General features: G+C 45.0%; 1 protein-coding gene across 2 annotated transcripts in view; it reads left to right on the plus strand.

The window, feature by feature from the left end:
- Positions 1–20,849, plus strand: part of slc35b3 (solute carrier family 35 member B3) — a 70,329-nt gene that overhangs the window by 24,377 nt on the left and 25,103 nt on the right. For both annotated transcript variants that reach the window (XM_069920850.1, XM_069920852.1), the window contains exon 4: positions 16,873–16,980. In XM_069920850.1, coding sequence (XP_069776951.1) covers positions 16,873–16,980 — 108 coding nt within the window. The remainder of the gene's footprint in view (positions 1–16,872; positions 16,981–20,849) is intronic.

Here is a 20,849-nt window from a genome sequence, read left to right on the forward strand (position 1 = left end):
CTCTAAAGGAAAGGTTGTCTATTGTAAAAGGGATTAGCGGATTTTGCGTCAATAGTAAATTTTGGTGTTTGATGATTCATTTTTTTCCTTTCTAAGTGGGTCTTCTTCCATGTATTAAATAAATGATGCAGTACTGGTGAGTTTTTATATTGCACCAGCTTTTCATCCCACTTCTAAAGTATATGTTCCAGTATCTTTTCCCCTATGTTATCTCGTTCTATTTTAGTCCAGTCTGGTTTTTCCGTTGTCTGGTAAAAATCTGATAAATACCTCAATTGTGCGGCTCTATAATAATTTCTAAAATTTGGTAACTGTAAACCATCTTGATTATACCTCTCTGTTAATTTATCTAAAGCTACCCTTGGATTCCTCCCTTTCCACAAGAATTTCTTTATTATTCTCTTTAGTTCCTTAAAGAATTTTTCTGTTAAGGGAATTGGTAATGTTTGAAATAAGTATTGTATCCTTGGGAACAAGTTCATTTTAATGCAGTTTGCCCTCCCTATCAACATTAGAGGTAATTATTTCCATTGTTCTAAGCCTTCCTGCAATTCCTTTATTAGTGGCTGATAATTTAGTTTGTACAAATGGCTTAAGTTATTATCTAACCTGATCCCTAGGTGTCGGATTGCTTGTGCTTGCCATTTAAATGGTGATTCTTTTTTTAAATTCTGTATAGTCTGCGTTACACATTGGCATCGCTTCACTTTTATTTGCATTGATCTTGTACACCGATATTTCTCCATATTCTTTCAATTTCTTAAGTAATTCTTTCACTGATACCTCTGGTTCTGTTAGGTGTACTATGATGTCATCTGCAAATAAGCTGATTTTATACTCCTCCTTCATTTTTGTCTCTTTTATTTTATTTTCTATTCTTATCAGTTCTGCCAAAGGTTCTATTGCTCAGGCAAACAATGAGGGGGATAGTGGACATCCTTGTCTAGTTGACCTATTTAATTTAAAGTGACTTGATACATATCCATTTACTGTTACCTTTGCCAACGGTCCATTGTACAATGCTTTAATACAATTAATATATTTTTCTGGTAGATTGAACTACTGTAATACTTTAAATAAGTAATTCCACTCTACTCTGTCAAAGGCTTTTTCTACATCTAGAGCCACTGTTGATTTATTTCCTTGAACTGCGTGGATTAGATTAATAAGTTTACAGACATTATCCGCTGTTTGACTTTTCTTAATAAATCCAGTTTAATCTTGTTTTCCTATTTTAGGTACACAATCGGACAATCTGTTTGCTAATAAATTCCCTATTATCTTATAGTCTGAGTTAAGAAGAGATATTGGTCTATATCACACATGTCAAACACTGGCCCGCAGGCCAAATTTGGCCTGCGGTATAATTATATTTGGCCCGCAAGATCATTTCAAAAATGTATTAGAGGTGGCCTGCCCTGCAGCGAGAGCCGATGCTGTTTTTTGGTAATGTCACCCCCACCATCCTCCCCCTTCATTGCACATCCTTCCCCATTGTAACACGAGAAATTGTAACACGAGAAGTCTGTCGATGTCATCAGCCGGCAAGCCAGTTGGAAGGCTCCCCGCACAACCAGTCACTTCTCCCACCTGTCGAGCGGTGCGGCGGATGGGCGAGCGCCTGTGATTGCCTGTCGGCGCGACGGGCATGGCAGGCTGCGCACGGTCCCCGGGCAGCGTGAGCCCCGCGCGACTGGCACCGGACAGCCCTTCCACAGCACGAGCGCACTTCTCCCGGTCGCCACGGCCTTCAGCGCTTGCACCCGCATGGACCCCAGGGACGGCTGGTTCGGCCCTGCATGTGAAGAGAGAGATGGTGGGTGTCCGCAAAGGCTGATCGGCAGCGCGCTGGGCCTGAGTGGGTGGGTAGAGGGTGTAGGTGAGGAGTAATGGACAGGGGAAGTTATGGTGGTGTGAGGGGCAGTTAGAAGGAGGGATGAGTAGAAGGAGGGGTGGATAGGGATGAGGTAAAAGGGGAGGGGCAGGGCGAGTAGGGGAGGGGTGATTAGAGGGTGAAAGACGGGTAGAGGGAGGAACAGGTTGAGGGGAGAGGCAGTAGAGGGGCGTGTATAGGATGGGGTGGGTAGAGGCAGAGCGAGTGGAGTGAGAGGTGAGTAGAGGTTGGGTAAAGGACTGGTCAGGTAGAAGGATGGTGGGTCGAGGGTGAATAGAGGCCTAGAGCCTGAGGAGTGAGCAGGAAATGCTGAGTCCTGATGCAGGCCAAAATGGACACAGCCTGTGAATGCTGACTACATCTCCACAGGGACCAAATATGTTTCCCTCAGGTCAAGCAAAGGGTGAACTTGAGCTACCTACTCCTGACCTGTAACATTATCCTCCTAAAGTTATATTCTAAAGTTTAACATTCCCACCATGACTACCAGCCCCCCCACATCTCCATCGGGCACACAAAACTCAAAACGGTCAACCAGTTTACCTATCTCGGCTGCACCATTTCATCAGATGCAAGGATCGACAATGAGATAGACAACAGACTCGCCAAGGCAAATAGCGCCTTTGGAAGACTACACAAAAGAGTCTGGAAAAACAACCAACTGAAAAACCTCACAAAGATAAGCGTATACAGAGCCGTTGTCATACCCACACTCCTGTTCGGCTCCGAATCATGGGTCCTCTACCGGCACCACCTACGGCTCCTAGAACGCTTCCACCAGCGTTGTCTCCGCTCCATCCTCAACATCCATTGGAGCGCTCACACCCCTAACGTCGAGGTACTCGAGATGGCAGAGGTCGACAGCATCAAGTCCACGCTGCTGAAGATCCAGCTGCGCTGGATGGGTCACGTCTCCAGAATGGAGGACCATCACCTTCCCAAGATCGTATTATATGGCGAGCTCTCCACTGGCCACCGTGACAGAGGTGCACCAAAGAAAAGGTACAAGGACTGCCTAAAGAAATCTCTTGGTGCCTGCCACATTGACCACCGCCAGTGGGCTGATAACGCCTCAAACCGTGCATCTTGGCGCCACACAGTTTGGCGGGCAGCAGCCTCCTTTGAAGAAGACCGCAGAGCCCACCTCACTGACAAAAGGCAAAGGAGGAAAAACCCAACACCCAACCCCAACCAACCAATTTTCCCTTGCAACCGCTGCAATCGTGTCTGCCTGTCCCGCATCGGACTGGTCAGCCACAAACGAGCCTGCAGCTGACGTGGACTTTTTACCCCCTCCATAAATCTTCGTCCGCGAAGCCAAGCCAAAGAAGAAAAAAAAAAAAAGAAGAACATTACATATGTTGAAAGAAGCGAAAACATGCAGATGTTGTTGAAAATTTCAATAAATATTTAGTTCGGCCCTCGACTTAGTCCAAGTTTTTAATTTTGGCCCTCCGTGAATTTGAGTTTGACACCCCTGGTCTATATGACGCTGGTGTTAGTGGATCCTTCCCCGTCTTTGGTATTACTGTAATTATTGCTGTCTTACATGAATCTGGCAAGTTTTGTGTTTCTTATATCTGGTTCATTACTTCCAAGAGAGGAGGAATTAATAACTCTTTAAATGTTTTATACAATTCTATTGGAAATCCATCCTCTCCTGGTATTATATTGTTCGGCAGCTTTTTTTAATATATCCTGTACTTTCTCTATTTCAAATGGTTTTATTCGTTTGTTTTGTTCCACTTCTTGCAATTTTGGAAGTTCAATTTTAGCTAAAGATTCCTCAATTTTATCATCTTTTCCCTCGTTCTCAGTTTGATACAATTGTTCGTAAAATTCTTTAAAATTTTCATTAATCTCTGTTGGATTATATGAAATTTGTTTGTCTTTTTTCCTTGATGCCAGTATCGTTCTTTTAGCTTGTTCTGTTTTAAGTTGCCAGGCTAATATTTTATGTGTTTTTTTTCTTCCAGTTTGTAATGCTTTTGCTTTGTTTTTATTATGTTCTTCTCCACCTTATACGCTTGCAATGTTTCGTATTTTAATTTTTTTGTCCGCCAATTCTCTCCTTTTCGTTATATCATCCCTTTTTACTAATTCCTTTTCTGTACTTACTACCTTCCTTTCCAACTGCTCTATTTCCCGATTGTAATCCTTTTTCATCTTAGTCACATAACTTATTATCTCCTTTCCAATGAAGGCTTTCATTGCATCCCATAATATAAATTTGTCTTTCACTGATCATGTGTTTATTTCAAAATATGTTTTAATTTGGCGTTAATTAAACTCCCTAAATTCCTGTCTTTTAAGTTGCATGGAGTTTAACCTCCATCTATATGTTCTTGGTGGGATGTCCTCCAGTTCTATTGCTAATAATAGGGGTGAATGATCTGATAGTAGTCTAGCTTTATACTCAGTTTTCCTAATTCTCCCTTGAATGTGGGTTGACAACAAAAACATATTAATCCTTGAGTAAGTTTTGTGCCTACTTGAATAATATGAAAATTCCTTCACTCTTGGGTATTGCCTCCTCCATATATCCATAAGTTTCATTTCCTGCATTGATTTAACCATAAATTTGGCGATTTTATTCTTTTTGCTTGTCTTTTGTCCAGTTTTATCCAACATTGGATCCAAATTAAGGTTAAATCCCCTCCTATCAATATATTTCCTTGTGTGTCTGCAATCTTCAAAAAAAATATCCTGCATAAACTTTTGATCCTCCTCGTTAGGTGTGTATATATTGAGCAAATTCCAAAATTCTGAGCATATCTGACACTTTATCAAATCATACCTCCTTGCCGGATCTATTATTTCTTCCTCTATTTCGATTGGTACATTTTTTTGTTAACTAGTATGGCTAAACCTCTAGCTTTTGAATTATAGGATGCTGCCGTTAAGTGTCCTACCCAGTCTCTCTTTAATTTGTTATGTTCCACTTCAGTTTGATGTGTTTCCTGCACAAATGCCATATCTATTTTTTCCTTCTTCAATAAATTTAGTAGCCTCTTCCTTTGAATTTGGTTATGTATTCCATTAATGTTTATAGTCATATAGTTCAACATGGCCATCTTATATCTTGCATACATGTCTTTGCCACCTCCATCCCCATTTTCATCTCTTAGTTTTCTCTTATTACACTTAATATACGACAACACATTTAAGACATAAAGTACCCCCACAGTTCCCACATCCACAAATACCTTAACCCCAAAAGTTCCCCCCCCCCCCTCTCTGAGTTGCCCCATACCCCTTACCGGGCAACCACAACTCCCCTTTTCATTTGGGTTGCGATCTTGTTCGCAGGGTCCACTGATTTTGCAGTGACGGTCATTCCACCTCCATCCAGCCCTCTCCAGAAAACACTTTTTTTAACACATATAGCAAAGCTCTCTCTTCTGTTTTTTTCCCCCTTCTTCCCTTCCTTCCCTTCTCTTTTTCCTCTTTAGTTCTTTACATATACATTGTTTTTACATCTTTATATATACTTTATCACCGTTCTTCATTCTTGTTGCTTCTCTTCATCTCTTCTGTCCTGCAAACGTTCTGCAAATTCTTGCGCTTTCTCTGGATCCGAGAACAGTCTGTTTTACTCACCGGGTATAAATATTTTAAGCATGGCTGGATGTCTTAATATGAATTTGTAACCTTTTTTCCATAAAGTTGATTTCGCTGTATTAAATTCCTTCCTCTTTAAGAGTTCAAAACTTATGTATGGGTAAAAAAATATTTTTTGACCCTTGTATTCCAATGGTTTATTATCTTCTCTAACTTTATTCCTTGCTCGTTCCAGTATATTTTCTCTTGTCATGTATCTCAAAAATTTTACTAAGGTGGATCTTGGTTTTTGATGTGTCTGTGGTTTCTGAGCTAATGCTCTGTGTGCCCTTTCTATTTCCATTTCTTCCTGCATTTCTGTTGTTCCCAGGACCTTTGGGATCCATCCTTTTATAAATTTCTTCATGTCTGTGCCTTCTTCACCCTCCTTCAGGCCCACTATTTTTATGTTGTTTCGCCTACTATAATTTTCCAACATATCAATTTTCTGAGATAACAACTCTTCTGTCTCTTTAATTTTTTGGTCACTTTCTTCCAATTTTTCTCTTGTCATTCACTTCCATTTCTACAGCCATTTCCCACTTTTCCACATTCTCTACTCTTTTCCCTATTTCTGTCATTACCAGTTCTAACCTTTGCATTTTATCTTCTTTTCATTTTCCTTTTAATTGCATTAAAGTCTAATGACAACCATTCTTTTAATGATCTCATTTTTTCTTCAGAAATGACTTTATCTTTATTCTGTTCATCAGTTTTACCTTCTATTTCTCTGTGAAGATCTTGGTCTTCTTCTTCCTCTTCTATGTCTGTATCTGTGTTTGTGTCTTCTTTTCTTTGTGTCTGTGTCTCTTCTGTTTTTCCTGATGAGCTGCTTGTATCTCTTTCTCGGCCCTCTTCTTGCTGGGCCTCTTGTTGCTGTTCCACCCCTCTTGGGCTGCTCGTCTGTTGTGCTTTTTGACATTGGTCTTCTTGTCGATCTTCCCTCCATCTGTCTTCCATATCTGTTTTGTTGCACCCTCTTCTTCTGTCTTCCTTATCCTCCAGCTGAGAGCCCTGGTGTCTGGCGTCTCTCAGCTGCTTGGTCTGTGACAGCCCGCTCCTCTGCTGAGCCCCACTCCTGCCCGTGTCCTCTTTCTCCTCTGATTGCGCACTTTTGTTTGGCTCCAAGAGCCATTTTTGTAGTGCACCAGCTGGTGGGTCGCGACTCTTTAGGGCAGGTACTAACCTCGAGGGTCGGGTGCTCCTCGTCACCACAGCGTCCTGTTCCTTCCTGGAGGTAAGGTCCTCTTCCTTCTCCAGTGACGTTTTTAACTTTTTTACCAGCTGTTCTTACTTTCTCCTTCTTGGAAGCCATCTTCTTTCTCTTCTCTGTATCTTTATCTTCTATTTTTTTTTACTCTATTTTTGTTATGCTTTGCTTTTCCCTAACTTTTTTTCCTATTTCCCTGGAAAGGACTGGTTTTCCCTACCGGCCACTACTCCATTACGTGACTCCTCCCTTTTACAAAAAATCTTGAGAGAATATGCTATAGAGCTGGATGTTCGAGAGAAAGATGTAATGAAATTGGTGTGGTGGTGTGAGCAGTGGAAGAAACATAGCCACCATGTTGAGGGTCATTAACGACTATACTTATTCAAATTCAGCACGCCCCTTTAAAGGCAGCATAAGCTCAGTCACCTGGTGTATTGTGACATCATAATCGCTGCCCAAGGGATGCTGGAGTCAGAGAGATACCTCTGACGTCGCCATTTCCCCATAGCAGCCCCACCATGTGGCAATACAGGTGGGGCCGGTTCACCATGAGGATGTGCGCTGCCACACAACCCCCTTCCCAGAACCAGCTACGCGTCCTGTCGCTTTGGTGGGCGGCTTGGGCTCGGCCGTCTGCACCGGTTGTGATAAGTCCAGATGGGCCACCTTCAGGCGGTCCACCATAAAAAGTTCCTTTCTCCCCCCAACGTCCAGGGTGAAGGTTTCGCCGGACCGGTGCAAGACTTTGTATGGCCCCTCGTACGGTCTCTGTAGCGGTGCACCTTGTGATCCGCTCCGCACAAAAATGAAATGGGCCGAGTTGAGCTCTTTGGGGGGGGGGGGTGAAACGTCCAGTTGCCGTGGCGTGCCGGGATGAGGGAGCTAGGGAGGCCAGTCGCCTGCATAGGTCTGCCAGGAGGTTTTTGTCAGTGGCTGTGGTGTCAGGGTCTGGGTCCAAAAACTCACCTGGCAGGGAAAGCGGTGCGCCATAGACCATCTCCGCTGCTGAAGCCTGCAGGTCCTCTTTGGATCCCGTCCTAATCCCGAGGACCCAGGGTAGTTCGTCCACCCAGTCTGGTCCAGAGAGCTTGGCCATAAGCGATGCCTTCAGGTGTCTGTGGAACCTCTTCACCAACCTGTTGGACTGCGGGTGGTATGCTGTGGTGTGGTGGAGCTTGACCCCCCCCCCCCAGGAGCTTCGCCATCTGAATCTACAGGGCAGACGTGAACTGCGCCCCTCTGTCGCTAGTGATGTGCGCCATTGGCTAACCAGAGTCCTGGCGCATGTCTCGGCGGAGGCCTCCTTTATGGGGACGGCCTCCGGCTACCTTGTGCCCCGATCCATCACCATGAGGAGGTAACGAGCCTCCTTGGACACTGGCAGGGCCCAACAACATCAATGTGGATGTATTGGAATCTGCGAATCGCCGGGTCAAAGTTCTGGATGGGGGCTTGCGTGTGTCACTGGGCCTTGGAGGTCTGGCACCTGGTACAGTTCCTGGCCAGTTCCACCACCTCCTTCTTCAGCCCGTGCCACACAAACCGTTCCATGATGTTCCACACGGTTCTCTTTACTTCTGGGTGAGCGAGGTCGTGGGTCAGACTGAAGACCTTTGCCCTCCAGTGCGGCGGGACCACAGGACGCGGTGTGCCTGTTGAGACGCCGCAGAGCAATGAGTCCGGGCTGCTGGGCACCCGGACATCCTTGAGTTTGAGGTCCGCAAGGGCTGCGTCTTCGCATCGTTCCTCTGTGCCTGAGCCAGTTGCTCGTAATCTAGGCTTGGCGTGAGAGTGTTGATGGCTGGACGGGAGAGCGCATCTGCCACTACATTGTCCTTGCCAGCCCTGTGTTGGATGTTGGTCGTGAACTCAGACACGTACGAGAGATGGCGCTGCTGTCTGGCGGACCACGGATCCTTGCCCATCGCCAGTGCTTGAATGAGGGGCTTGTGATCCGTGAAGGCTGTGAATGGCCTGCCCTTGAGGAAGTAATGGAAATGGCGGATGGCCAAATACAGCGCCAGGAGCTCCCGGCAGAAGGCTCTGTATTTGAGCTCCGGTGGGCACAGTTGCTTACTGAAAAAGGCCAGCGGGAGCCATTGTTCATCAAGCCACTGTTCCAGAACACACCCCCTCACCCACTGCTGTAGCTGAGACGTCCACGGAAAGTGCCGTGTGCGCCTCCGGCCGCGAGTGCACCAGCAGCATGGCGCTGTTGTTGCAATGAAAGCTCTGTCCACTTCCTCTGACCACGATAAAGTCTTTTCTTTGGTGGCCATGAGTGCGAACAAAGGGCGCATGGAGCGCGTAGCTCTGGGGATGAAACGATGGTAAAAGTTCACCATCCCCATGAACTCTTGGAGGCTTTTCAGGGTGGAGGGTTTGGGGAATCGTTGAACAGCCGCTACCTTCTCCGGTGCCGGTGCAGCCCTAGCCGCTGAAATGGTGTGCCCCAGGAACTGGAGGGATTCCTTGCCGAACTGGCATTTGACCGCAATGACTGTGAGGCCGAAGTCCGCCAACCGGGCAAAAAGTGTGCGGAGGTGGGCTTTGTGTTCGTCGCGGTTGCGATTGGCAATGAGAATATCATCCAGGTAAATTAATACAAAGTCCAGGTCTTTTCCAACCGCGTCCATGAGGCACTGGAATATTTGGGCCGCGTTCTTTCGACCGAAGGGCATACATAGGAACTTGAAGAGGCCAAAAGGGGTGATCCATGTCGTCTGGATACACCGGGATCTGATGCTATCCCCACACGAGGTCCACTTTAGAGAAGACCGGTGCGCCGTGGAGGTTGGCGGAGAAGTCCTGTATGTGAGGCACTGGGTACTTGTCGGGGGTGGTTGCGTCGTTCAACCGACGGTAGTCCCCGCACGGTCTCCAGCCCCACAAAACGATTTCGGGATCATATGGAGTGGCGATGCCCGAATGCCAGACGAATCCCAGTTCTTGGAGCCTGGAGAACTCCCCCTTTGCCTGCTGGAGCTTCTCGGGCGACAGCAGTCTGGGTCTAGCATGCAGCGGGGGGCCCTATGTGGCAATGTGGTGGAAGACCCCATGCTGGGACAGGGCGGCGTTGAACCATGGCTCTAAGATGGCGGGGAATTCATGTAGGATCTCATCCCAAACTCGTCCCTGGTGGTGATTTCGGGCCTGCGGACTTCTGCTGTGTCCAGTCGGGTGGAGTGGAACGTTCGGGCATTAACCAGCTTTTTGCCGTTCATGTCAACCAGAAGGCCTTAAGCTCTGACAAAGTTGGACCCTAACAGTGCAGTGCCCACGGAGGCTAGGACTAACCTCCAGTCGAACTTCTCCTTCCCGATCTGGATCTGTGCCTTGCAGGTGCTGTAGGTCCTGATGGTTGGATCTCGAGATCGGGTTCGAGTTTCTAATGCTATGGGGGGAAGGACGCTGAGCTCAGCCCCTGTGTCGACCAGGAATCGGCATCTGGTGGATCTGTCCATCACATGAAGGAGGCTGTTTTTGTGGCCAGCCGTCGTAGCCATCAACGGCAGCTGGCCTGGTCATTTCCCTGAAACCCGCAGGGCTGGCGGCATTTATGGGCTTGCGCTCCCCAGTGCTGGTGGTAGAAACACAAGGTCAACTGGCCCTCCTCTGGCTTGGTCTTGGGAGTGGCTTGTGGTCAGCTGGCTCCTGGTCGTGCCACCTGGTTGAGGGCTGCCTCGTTCTCCCTCTTCGTGCGCCAGAGGGTATCCGCACGAGCTGCTGCTCTCAGGTTCGAGAAGTCCTCATCTCTGAGGAGCAGCTGGATGTCCTCCAGCATCTGTTCCAGGAATATCTGGCAGAAGAGAAAACAGGCTTGTGGTTTTTTGCCAGGGCCAACATTTCGTCCGTCAGTGCCGACAGACCCCAAGCCCATTTAACGGTCCCCAAGCCCATCTAGGTGAAGGAGCCTGGAAGCCCGTTGCTGGGGAGTTAGCCCGAAAGTTCCAAGCAGCAGGTCTTTGAGGCCGGTATACTTGCCCGTAGCTGGAGGGTGGTGGATGATGTCGTCCACCCTCACTGCCATATCTTGATCCAGAGCGCTCACGACATGATAGAACATCGTGGCGTCTGAGGAGATGTTGCAGAGTTGAAATTGTGCTTCCACCTGCCCGAACCATGTTCTTGGTCAGTGGGTCCAAAAGGGAGGAAGCTTGATGGAGACACCGTTAACCTCTGCTGAATCCATGGTGTTTTGAGTCCAGAAAAACGTCTGGGCTTGTCAGGATCACCACTGTGGCGGTGTGAGCATTGGAAAAAACACAGCCACCACGTTGAGGGTCGTTAACAACAGTTTTTATTCAAATTCAGCACGCCCCTTTAAGGGCTCAGTCACCTGATGGATGTTGACATCATAATCGCTTCCCCGGGTGCGCGCTGAAAGGGATGCTGGAGTCAGAGAGAAACCTCTGACGACGCCATTTCCCCATGGCTGCCCTGCCACATGGCGATACAAGTGCGGCCGGTTCGACATAAGGAAAACTATATCAATCAGAATTATTAGGAGATGAAAATGAGATTGATGAATTTTTAACAAATGTTGAACTTCCAAGATTAGAAGATAGAGAACGAGTTAATAAAGATGCCTCTTTCAAAAGAAAAGAAATCGAGAAAGCCTTGTGTACTTTAAAAGCTAATAAATCTCTGGAGGAGGATGGGTTTTGTCTCGAGTTAAAATTTGTTGATACCTCTTGTGATGGGTGCATTGGACCATGCTGTGGAGACCCAGACCCTCCCGGAATCTTTAACTGTTATAATTACAGTGCTATTGAAGAAAGGTAGAGACCTATTAAAACTTCATAATTTCGACCTACATCACTCTGTAATGCTGACTATAAAATATTGGCAAAGGCATTAGCTAATAGACTGGGACAATATCATCCAAAATTAATACATGCAGATCAGGTGGGATTTGTCAAGGAAGATACTCTTCAAATAGACCAAGTAGATTATTTAATATAATACATGTCGCAAAATCAAAGTTGAATCCAAGTATAACCATTTCTTTAGATCAATGATCATTGTGTTCAATTGCTGTTTTGCTGTGTTGGCCCGCAGCTTACTCCGTGGGTCACTACACTACCCCCTCCCAGAACCGGCGATCAGTACACTGTCTTTTGGTGGCCGACTCCTGCGCTGTGGGGTTGGGTGAGTAACTGGTGTGGTGGAGTCGAGTCACCAAGGCATTTGCTAAGGCAGTCTACATGCTGGAAGAGAATTGGGCCCTCGTCAGATGTTCGGTGTTTGGGGTCCCGGAAATGTGCCGCCCAGGTGTTCAGTAATGCCCGTGTACATGTCTCCATAGAGATTAAAGGTAGCAGCACCACTTCTGGCCATTTAGTCATCCGGTCGATCATGGTCAAGAAATAATGTGCACCTCTGGATTATGAGCCCCATAATGTCTTTGTGCACGTGGCTGAAACAACGGTGTGCTGGTTCGAAGGGTTGTGGAGAGTTTTAATATGGGTCTGGAACTTGGATGCCTGGCACTAAGTACATGTTATGGCCCACTGAGTGACCTCTTTACAGAAGCCATGCCAGACAAACTTGTTGGCCACCATTCTAACTGTAGTCCTGATAGCGGGGTGAGTCAAATTGTGGACTGAATCGAAAACTCACCTCCTCCATGCGACCGGAATGACAAAACGCAGTTTACCAGTTGAGGTGTCGCAGAGCAGCGTGCAGTTACCTGGGGTGATCTAGATGTCCTCTAGTTGCAGGCCGGCACGCCGGTATGTCAGGGTCTGCCTGCTGCCCATCTGCCAAGGCCACAGAGTTGATACCTGGGGCGGGATTGTGTACCGCTAGGATAGCCGGACGGGATAGGGCATCGGCTAACACATTGGACTTGCCACCGATATGTTCAATATTTGTCAAAAATTCAGCTATGTAGGACAGGTTCCCCTGTTGCCTGGCTGACCACGGGTCTGACACCTTGCTGAAACCAAAGTAAGTGGTTTGTGGTCTGTGTAAATTTTGAACTTACTGCCCTCCAGGAAGTAACAGAAATGCTGAATTGCCAGGTATAGCGCTAACAGCTCCCTTTCAAAGGCACTGTACTTGAGCTCAGGTGGCCTGGGATGTTTACTGAAAAAGGCCATCGGCTGCCACTGTCCATTAACCAGTTGTTCATGTACACCTCTGACCGCTGTGTTGGAGGTGACTACCGTGAGGGTGGTCAGGGTGCCTGTCCTTGGATGCACAAGAAGGGTGGCTTTGGCTAGGGCATCTTGGTTGCTTGGAAAGCCTCGGTCGCCTCCTTTGTCCTTTGAATGTCTTCACTGGGCACTGCCATGGGGGAAATAGAGGGCTCATGAGACAGGCCACTGCAGGTATGAAGCGATGATAAATATTGACCATACCTGAGAACTCATGTAGTCTCTTCACGGTTGATAGTCTGGGGAAGGAACAAATAATATCCACTTTGGTGGGTAACAACTTTACCCCATGATGGTCAATGCAATGGCCCAGGAAATCAATTGTCTCTTGGCCAAACTGGCACTTGGCTGGATTGATAGTTAAAATGAACTCACTAGCCTGGAGAACAATAGTCTTCAGTGGGCGGCATGCTTGGTGCAGGTGTGGCTGGCTATTAAATTGTCATCGAGGTAGACCAAGGCAAAGTGCAGATCCCAGTCTACTGCGTCCATCAACCTCTGGCAAGACTGAGCCACATTTTTCAGCTAGAATGGCATGCAGAGTAATTCAAACAGTCCAAATGGGGTTATGATGGCAGTTTTGGGAATTTCATCAGGGTGGACGGGAATCTGATGAAAACCCCTGATGAGGTCCATCTTAGAGAATATCTGTGCCCCTTGCAGATTAGCAGTGATGCCCTGGATACCTGCCAGGCGTGATGGCCTCATTTAGTAAGAGGTAGTCTCCGCATGGCCTCCAACCTCCCGCTACCTTAGGTACCATATGGAGGGAGGAGGCCCATGGGCTATTGGAGAATGGCAAGTTCGTCCATATTTCAAAAACCTCTAGTTTCTCGGGGGGGAGATGCTGCGTCCTTGCATAAAGGGGAGGGCCCTCCATAATAATTTGGTGTCTCACCCCGTGTTTGGGGTGTAGTGATGGGGGGGAATTCCACTAAGACTTGAGCAAATTCATTGTTGGCTGTACTCACTGAGTGCAGATGGGAGTTAGTAAGTTCAGTGCCCTTGAGCAAGAGTATCTGAAAGGTCCAGGCGTGTACCAGCCAACATCCCTTAATGTCCACCAGTAGCGAGTTGGCTCTCAGGAAATCGGCACCCAGTAACAGTTGTTGTATGGCTGCCACCGTAAACTTCCAAGTGAATTTTCTCCCCAAAGCAGAGGGGAATTGTACAGGTGCCAAATGTCCGAATATTGAAGCCGTTTGTTGCTGGAAGCTCTCAGCCCACCTTCCCACTGCGAACCTCTAGGCTGGATGGAGTGGGGGAAGATGTTGGACACTGTACTGTGCTCCGGTGTCCACCAAGAAACGTCGGCCCAACAGGAAATCTTGGATGTGGAAGAGGCTATGTAGTTGGCCAGTCATCGCAGCTATCAACGACGGCTGGCCTTGGTGTTTCCCTGGAACGTGCAGAGGGAGTGGCTTCGACAGCCCTCAGTACCCCACCATTGATGATAGAAACAGTACTGCCCACCTGTGGGGTACGTCGATTAGGTGGTCGGTCGGTTGGCAGGCTTCCTGGCTGGGCATTGCTGACTCGTCGGGGTCACCACTGTTTTTCGCCACCCATACCATGTCTGCTCGGGCAGCCACCCTCCTGAGATCATGGAAGTCTTCCTCTGTGATGAGCAGCCAATCTCTTCAGGCAGCCACTCCAGGAAGATCTGCTGGAACAACGGGCAAGAGGTGTGGCCATCGTTCAGAAAGAGCATGACACTCGTGAGGGTGGAAGGGGTCCTGTCCCCCAAACCATTAATGTGCAGTAGTCGGGCCTCCCACTCACGCTTCGATAGCCTGAAAGTGTGGGTTAATAGCTCCTTGATGTCCACATACTTCTCTTGCTCTGGGGACTGCTGGAAGAAGTCGATAATGCGGGCTGTGGTGTCTTGATCGAGAGCGCTAACCACGTAGTAGTAGCATGTGTCGTCTGCTGAGATCTGGAAAATGGCAAACTGCGCCTCAGCCTGTTGGAACCACGCCCGTGGTTGCAACGTCAAGAAGCCCAGCAGCTTTAACGCTACGGCTTTTATTGTAGGCCGTTCCTCCATCGTTGGGTCCAAAACGCTGTTTGGATCGGTTGGGGTCACCACTGTAGCGGGATTGCTACGGTTATAGCTTGAGGTCGAAAGAGACTCGAGCAACAAGGGACTGTAATCAACATTGATTTTATTGGGCTGCAGCTCTGCCTTTTTATAGGCAGCCAGCCATGTCACCACTGGGGCATGGCTTGAGCGAGGCCAGCTGCTGATTGGCTGTCCCAGATGCGCAGGCCCGGATTGGACCCTCCTGCTAGCAGTGATTGGTCGATTCGACTGCTATTCCTGTGGCCTATGGGAGCAGTTGTTTCGTCCTGCATGCTAACTACCCGATCATCATGTTTGACAGCTGTTTGCAGTGTCAGCCCATGGAGTGACAATGGAATATTTTCTCATCCAACCTTTTATTGATCTGGTGTTGAAACATTTTCACCATAAACTCCCTTTTTAAAAGAAACATCTTATCACAACCATCAAGTATTTTTACTCTTGCATAAGTTGAAAAACATGTTGAATTTATCTTTACATGTTCTCAAATGTATAAATATCATCAACAGGAGATGAACCAATCACAGGAGAATTTGTATAGAATTTTTTTTAAAAATTTGCTTCAAGAAGTGGGTTCCAAGGAGAAGAAATTAAGGAAGTATTTAGTGAAGGGATACAGGAGGCAAGAACATTGGAAATAGAAAGTTTAAACATGGTTGGTGAGGCTGCAAGAGGCCATGATGAAGAACTATACTCAATAAAGAACTGTAAACAAAGATAAGGTAGTCATAGAGTTTTACAGTAGAACACAGGCTCTTTGGACCACAAAGTCCAAGTTGCCATTTATGCAGTACTTTAACACTAATCCATTTGTCCCCATTAGTCCACACCCTTCTATGCCAGTCTACATGTCTTCTGTATCTGACTGCAGTATCACCTCATGCTATAAAAAAAACTTCTCCATCAAATCCCCTTTAAACTGCTTCCTCTCACCTAATGCCCTCTTGTTTTGATATCCCTAGCATGGATAAAAGATTCTGACCATCTGCCTCAAAGACTGGGCTGCCGAACCAGACCTCTGAGGGCACTGATGGAAAAACCACCCCCAGCCCCATTCTAATTTAAAATGGTACTGTACCATCAGATGGAGCTGGGCAGTAGGAGCCCATAGAGGAGTCCTGAAAATCCCAAGCCTCACTCCTTTTTCTTCCCAGATCCACACCAGCTGCAGTTTCAATAGTTACAGCAGTACTGCCATCTTGATTTTATTTTAAGTTTAACAAAATCTTTCCTACAGCTAGGTGACCAAAACTGCACACAATGGTCTAAGTATGGTATCATCAATGTATTGTACAATTGTAGCATGTTGTCCCTAGTCCCAGCTCAATACCCTGAGAGATAACAGCAAGTGTTTTAAAGGCCATCTTCACCACCTTGTCTACCAGTGTCACCACTTTAGTGGAAATAGGCACCTGCACCCCCCAAGCCTCTTTGTTCTACAACACTCTCCAGGACCCTCCCATTCACCATGCAAGTCCTGCCCTGGTTTAACCTCCAACGTGCACACGTAACACTTATCATGAGTTATATTCCCGTCACCAGTAGAATATCCCTGCTGTTCACAGGATGGACTGATGAAACTCTTCAAAAATTATATCAATTTTCCTTTGTTTGTGTATGCATGCTGTGTTCTTTATTAACCTAGATAACACTTTACAAAGTTTGATTTGGAAAGTAAGATAGAAAGATTTGATAACTTTTTTGGTATTCTTATAAGCAATATTAGTTACAATTATTTTTTTTTTCAGATTGAAACTTTTTGTATTGGTTAATTCCAATAATCTTGCATCAATTATCCTTCCACTCACCTTGGTCCTTTGAATTCCATAGGTTTTATGGTTAGAAGTTTTATTTTTATATATCTCACCAATGTATTTTCTTGGTAATTTCTTAATCAAACCATTTGATTTCATTTTAACAGGGAAACGCTACAATTTTATAGATGTTTCTGCTGCTCTTTGTATGAGTTTTGGTCTGATTTGGTTTACTTTGGCTGATAGCAAGGTGGCACCTAACTTCAATTTGGCAGGTAAGGCATGTCATTACTGTTGGAAAGTACTCTTATCAAATACTTGGCTCTTGCTGCTCTTTATAACACTTACAAGCATATTTTCCCTCACAAATGATTATGTTACAGAGTTTGATATCTAGTAGTTGAGAACTTCAGACAAAACCACATGCATCTAAGTTTATGCACTTTGTTTAAGCTAATATCTTTTGAACTGTTTGTGGAACTGCCAATTTTCATTAAATTGACTATTACAATGACATTTTACCATATAAATCTAGAAAACTGAGTCAATATTATGAATGAAATCCAACTTGTACATTTTAAAAGCAATGATGTGCATATGTTCTTGTTATAAACAGAATTGGTGTACAATTAAACCATTGAACATTTTTCTTGCATAAAATATGATATTTTTTTTTAAATAGAAATTTTTGATTGGGGGTAAAACAATCCAATTCAATATTGGTTGTGAACCTTTCTGGTGGCTCCTTGTAATTTGGAGATTATTTATATAAACTGTTGTGATATACTGAAAATTAAGTTTTGTTTGAAGAATACACAAGTGGTCAAGAGCCTTAGGGTTGATAAAGTGGCTCACACTCACTTCAAAGACTAAATTTACTTTACTAACATTTATTTGTAACTTTTTTTGTATCTCCAAGCACACAAAATAACACAAAAATACCTTGATTTTCATTGACCAGCAGTTTCCTTGAAGAAGTAAAATGTTCTGGCATTCATATAATCCCAACTAAATTTGATTTGTACTGAACAATTTTACCTTGAGAAGCAAAATTCTTTCTTTCAAGTCCAGTAGCAAAATAAATATGAGGTAAAACTAACAATCTAGACAAAGGTCAGTTGAAGCAATAGAAACTAGTTATGCTAATAGGTCAGGGAATTGCAGTCACCCAGAATCTGATTAAGTTCAAGTTTATTATCATTTGATGGTACATACACAACCAAACAAAATAGTGTTTCTCCGGACCATGGTGCACACTTAGACACAAAATACACAGCACATAATAATTACATATATACATAAAGATATAATTTAAAATATATATAACTTATTTTGGGATGATTTACTTGGTTACAGGATACTGTTCATTAATTTCATAGCCCTCAGGAAGAAGTGATTTCCCAGTCTGGCAGTCCTGATTTTGATGTTCCTGTATGTCCCCTTTGATGGTAGTGGGTCAAAGATTCTGTATGCTGGATGGAAAGTGTCTTCTATAATTCTATGACCATTATTTAAGCAATGCTTTTGGTAAATGTTGTCAATTGAACAAACGCAGACTCCAGAGAGTAAAACATGAAAGTCTGCATCCAATCAGTTATGTGTTCACCCTGGATAGGATCTAAAGGCTTCTCCTGTGGCAGCGCACATAATTGCAGCAGTGAACCGGTCCCGCTGTCACGCACAGTGTGCAGGGCAGCCGTGGCAAAGATAGCGTCAAGAGTCCTTCTCTTCCGGTACAAACTACATGATGCAAGTTCCGGGATGCGAGAGGCAGGCTCTGGACGGCCTTAAAAGCAACAGTGCAAACTTCAAAGAAAATCAGTTGTGCTAAACAAGTTCACAGCCTGCTGTCTCAGTTCTTTTACTCTGCTTGCACACAAACCACTACACTTCAACAATTCTACACAGGAGTTACTGAGGTACAAGCCATTGCCTTTTGATGAGCAACAAAGCCCACAATACACTCTTTCCTTGGGGCTAATTTGTTAACCTATTCCTGTATTGATCATCAAGCTCCCCATCACATTGGTCTGTCCCAGAAATTTAAGACATTTTCCCCACTTCTCATTTCCATCTAGACCCTCTTTCTTGTGTACAAGATCATTGCTATTTACCTTACAATGAACAATACACATCATGAATCTTATTTTTGCTTAGGAGTACTGATTCCTGTGCTTTGCTTTAGAACAAGAATTCTACCAAGTGAGAGATGTAACTTTCATCAGCAAACTGTTCAACATTCCCCCAGTCCTCTGGTACCTTTTGTTTTGAACAGCTTGTTGTGTTCATTTAATCTTGAAATTCTGATTCTCCATTCACAATATTCCCATGTCAAACTTTTCATCTTTTGAGTTCACTACCCACTATTCATGTAAACTATGTTACCTATGAACATGGCCATTGCTTCAACTTTGTCTTCCCTGATATCTCATCTATTCCCACTTCCTTCTACCTCTCAATCTATCCCCTTCTTTAGAGAACTGTGCCTCTTCTATTTTGGAATCCATTACTTCCTCAATCACCCCTAACCCTCTGTCTTTGAAATACTATAATCTTAATGCCTATATTCTCTGAAGCCTTAAATGCATCATGTGTACTTCCCCTGCCAATACATCTCCGATTATATCTATCCTTCTGCTCCCATTTTGAATCTCTCTATCCAGGCTGCAGCAATGAAAGTGCCACCACTTCATAATTATATCAGCTCACATTATCTGTAATTAACTGTGGTGTATTGTCCTGATGCCCTTAATACATTAATTGAACGCAATACTGAAATTTTCAACCTAAATTCCTTCTGACTGTGTTTATTTTTTTTAAGACCACCTTTAAAGCCTGCTTCTTTTACGGACCACCATGTTAAAAATATCTTGCTATTGCTTTCATTTTTGTCAGACTATAATTCTAGGAATAGGCTTGGGATATATTCTATATATATAGTTCTTTGCCCTTATTTATATGTGCCTTTACCTAAAATTTTAAAAACCGCAAATGTTGCAAATCTGAAATAGAAAATATTGGGGTACTCAGCAGATCAAGCAATATCTGTGAAAAGAGAAATAGTTAAACATTTCATGTGGCTGTTTTAAGCAGTAGAGAAATGCATAGAGTGAAGAGAACATCGTCTCTAACAAGATGGAGATCTAGAAAAACCAAGTGCCAAAGAGGTCATCAAAGAGAGGGGGATGATGGCAAATCAGTCAGGAGAAACATGGGGAAGGTAAGGATGGAGGTGCAAAAGCAAATACCGTGTTGCTGAAGCTAAGAAATGCAGAACATGACAGTCACAGGAAATCTGAAATACAAGTGAATGCTGAACTGAGCAGGAGATTAGGTAGCATCAATGGTGAGAGAGAGAAAATTGAGTTGATGCTATTGTTGGATGACTTTGCATTTAAATCATTCCCCTCCCACCTTATACCCATGTCCTCTAATTTTAGACTCTTCTATCCTGGGAAAAAGACTGTCCCTTCTGATTTTATAAACTTCAAAAAGGTCAGCTCTCTGCCTCCTTCACTCTGGGGACTCTCATTTTAGTTTGGGTAACATCATTATAATTTTTTTTTCTGCATGCCCTCAATCTTAATCACATCATGGTTTGGCAACCAGAACTGCACTCAATATTTCAAATGCATTCTCACCAAATTCCCAACTCTTTTCTGCCCAGACACATTAAGGGGAATTTGCAGTAGCCAAGAAATTTACGACCTTGCATCTCTTTGAATAAACCTACGAGGTTACAGGGAGAATGTGCCAGCTCCACAGAGACATCATCAGAAGTCAGACTGAACCCAAGTGACCGGAGCAGTGAGTTTGCTGAAGTCTACTCTACTAACTACACCACTGTTTTTCTTTCTTTGGCTTGGCTTCGTGGACAAAGATTTATGGAGGGGTAATGTCCACGTCAGCTGCAGGCTCGTTTGTGGCTGACAAGTCTGATGTGGGACAGGCAGACACGGTTTCAGCGGTTGCAAGGGAAAATTGGTTGGTTGGGTGTTGGGTTTTTCCTCCTTTGTTTTTTGTCAGTGAGGTGGGCTCTGCGGTCTTCTTCGGCTGCCCGCCGAACTGTGAGGAGCCAAGATGCACGGTTGGAGGCGATTTCAGCCCACTGGCAGTGGTCAATGTGGCAGGCACCAAGAGATTT

This window comes from Narcine bancroftii, chromosome 2 (genome assembly GCF_036971445.1).
Source record: "Narcine bancroftii isolate sNarBan1 chromosome 2, sNarBan1.hap1, whole genome shotgun sequence".
NCBI classification, from domain to species: Eukaryota; Metazoa; Chordata; class Chondrichthyes; order Torpediniformes; family Narcinidae; genus Narcine; species Narcine bancroftii.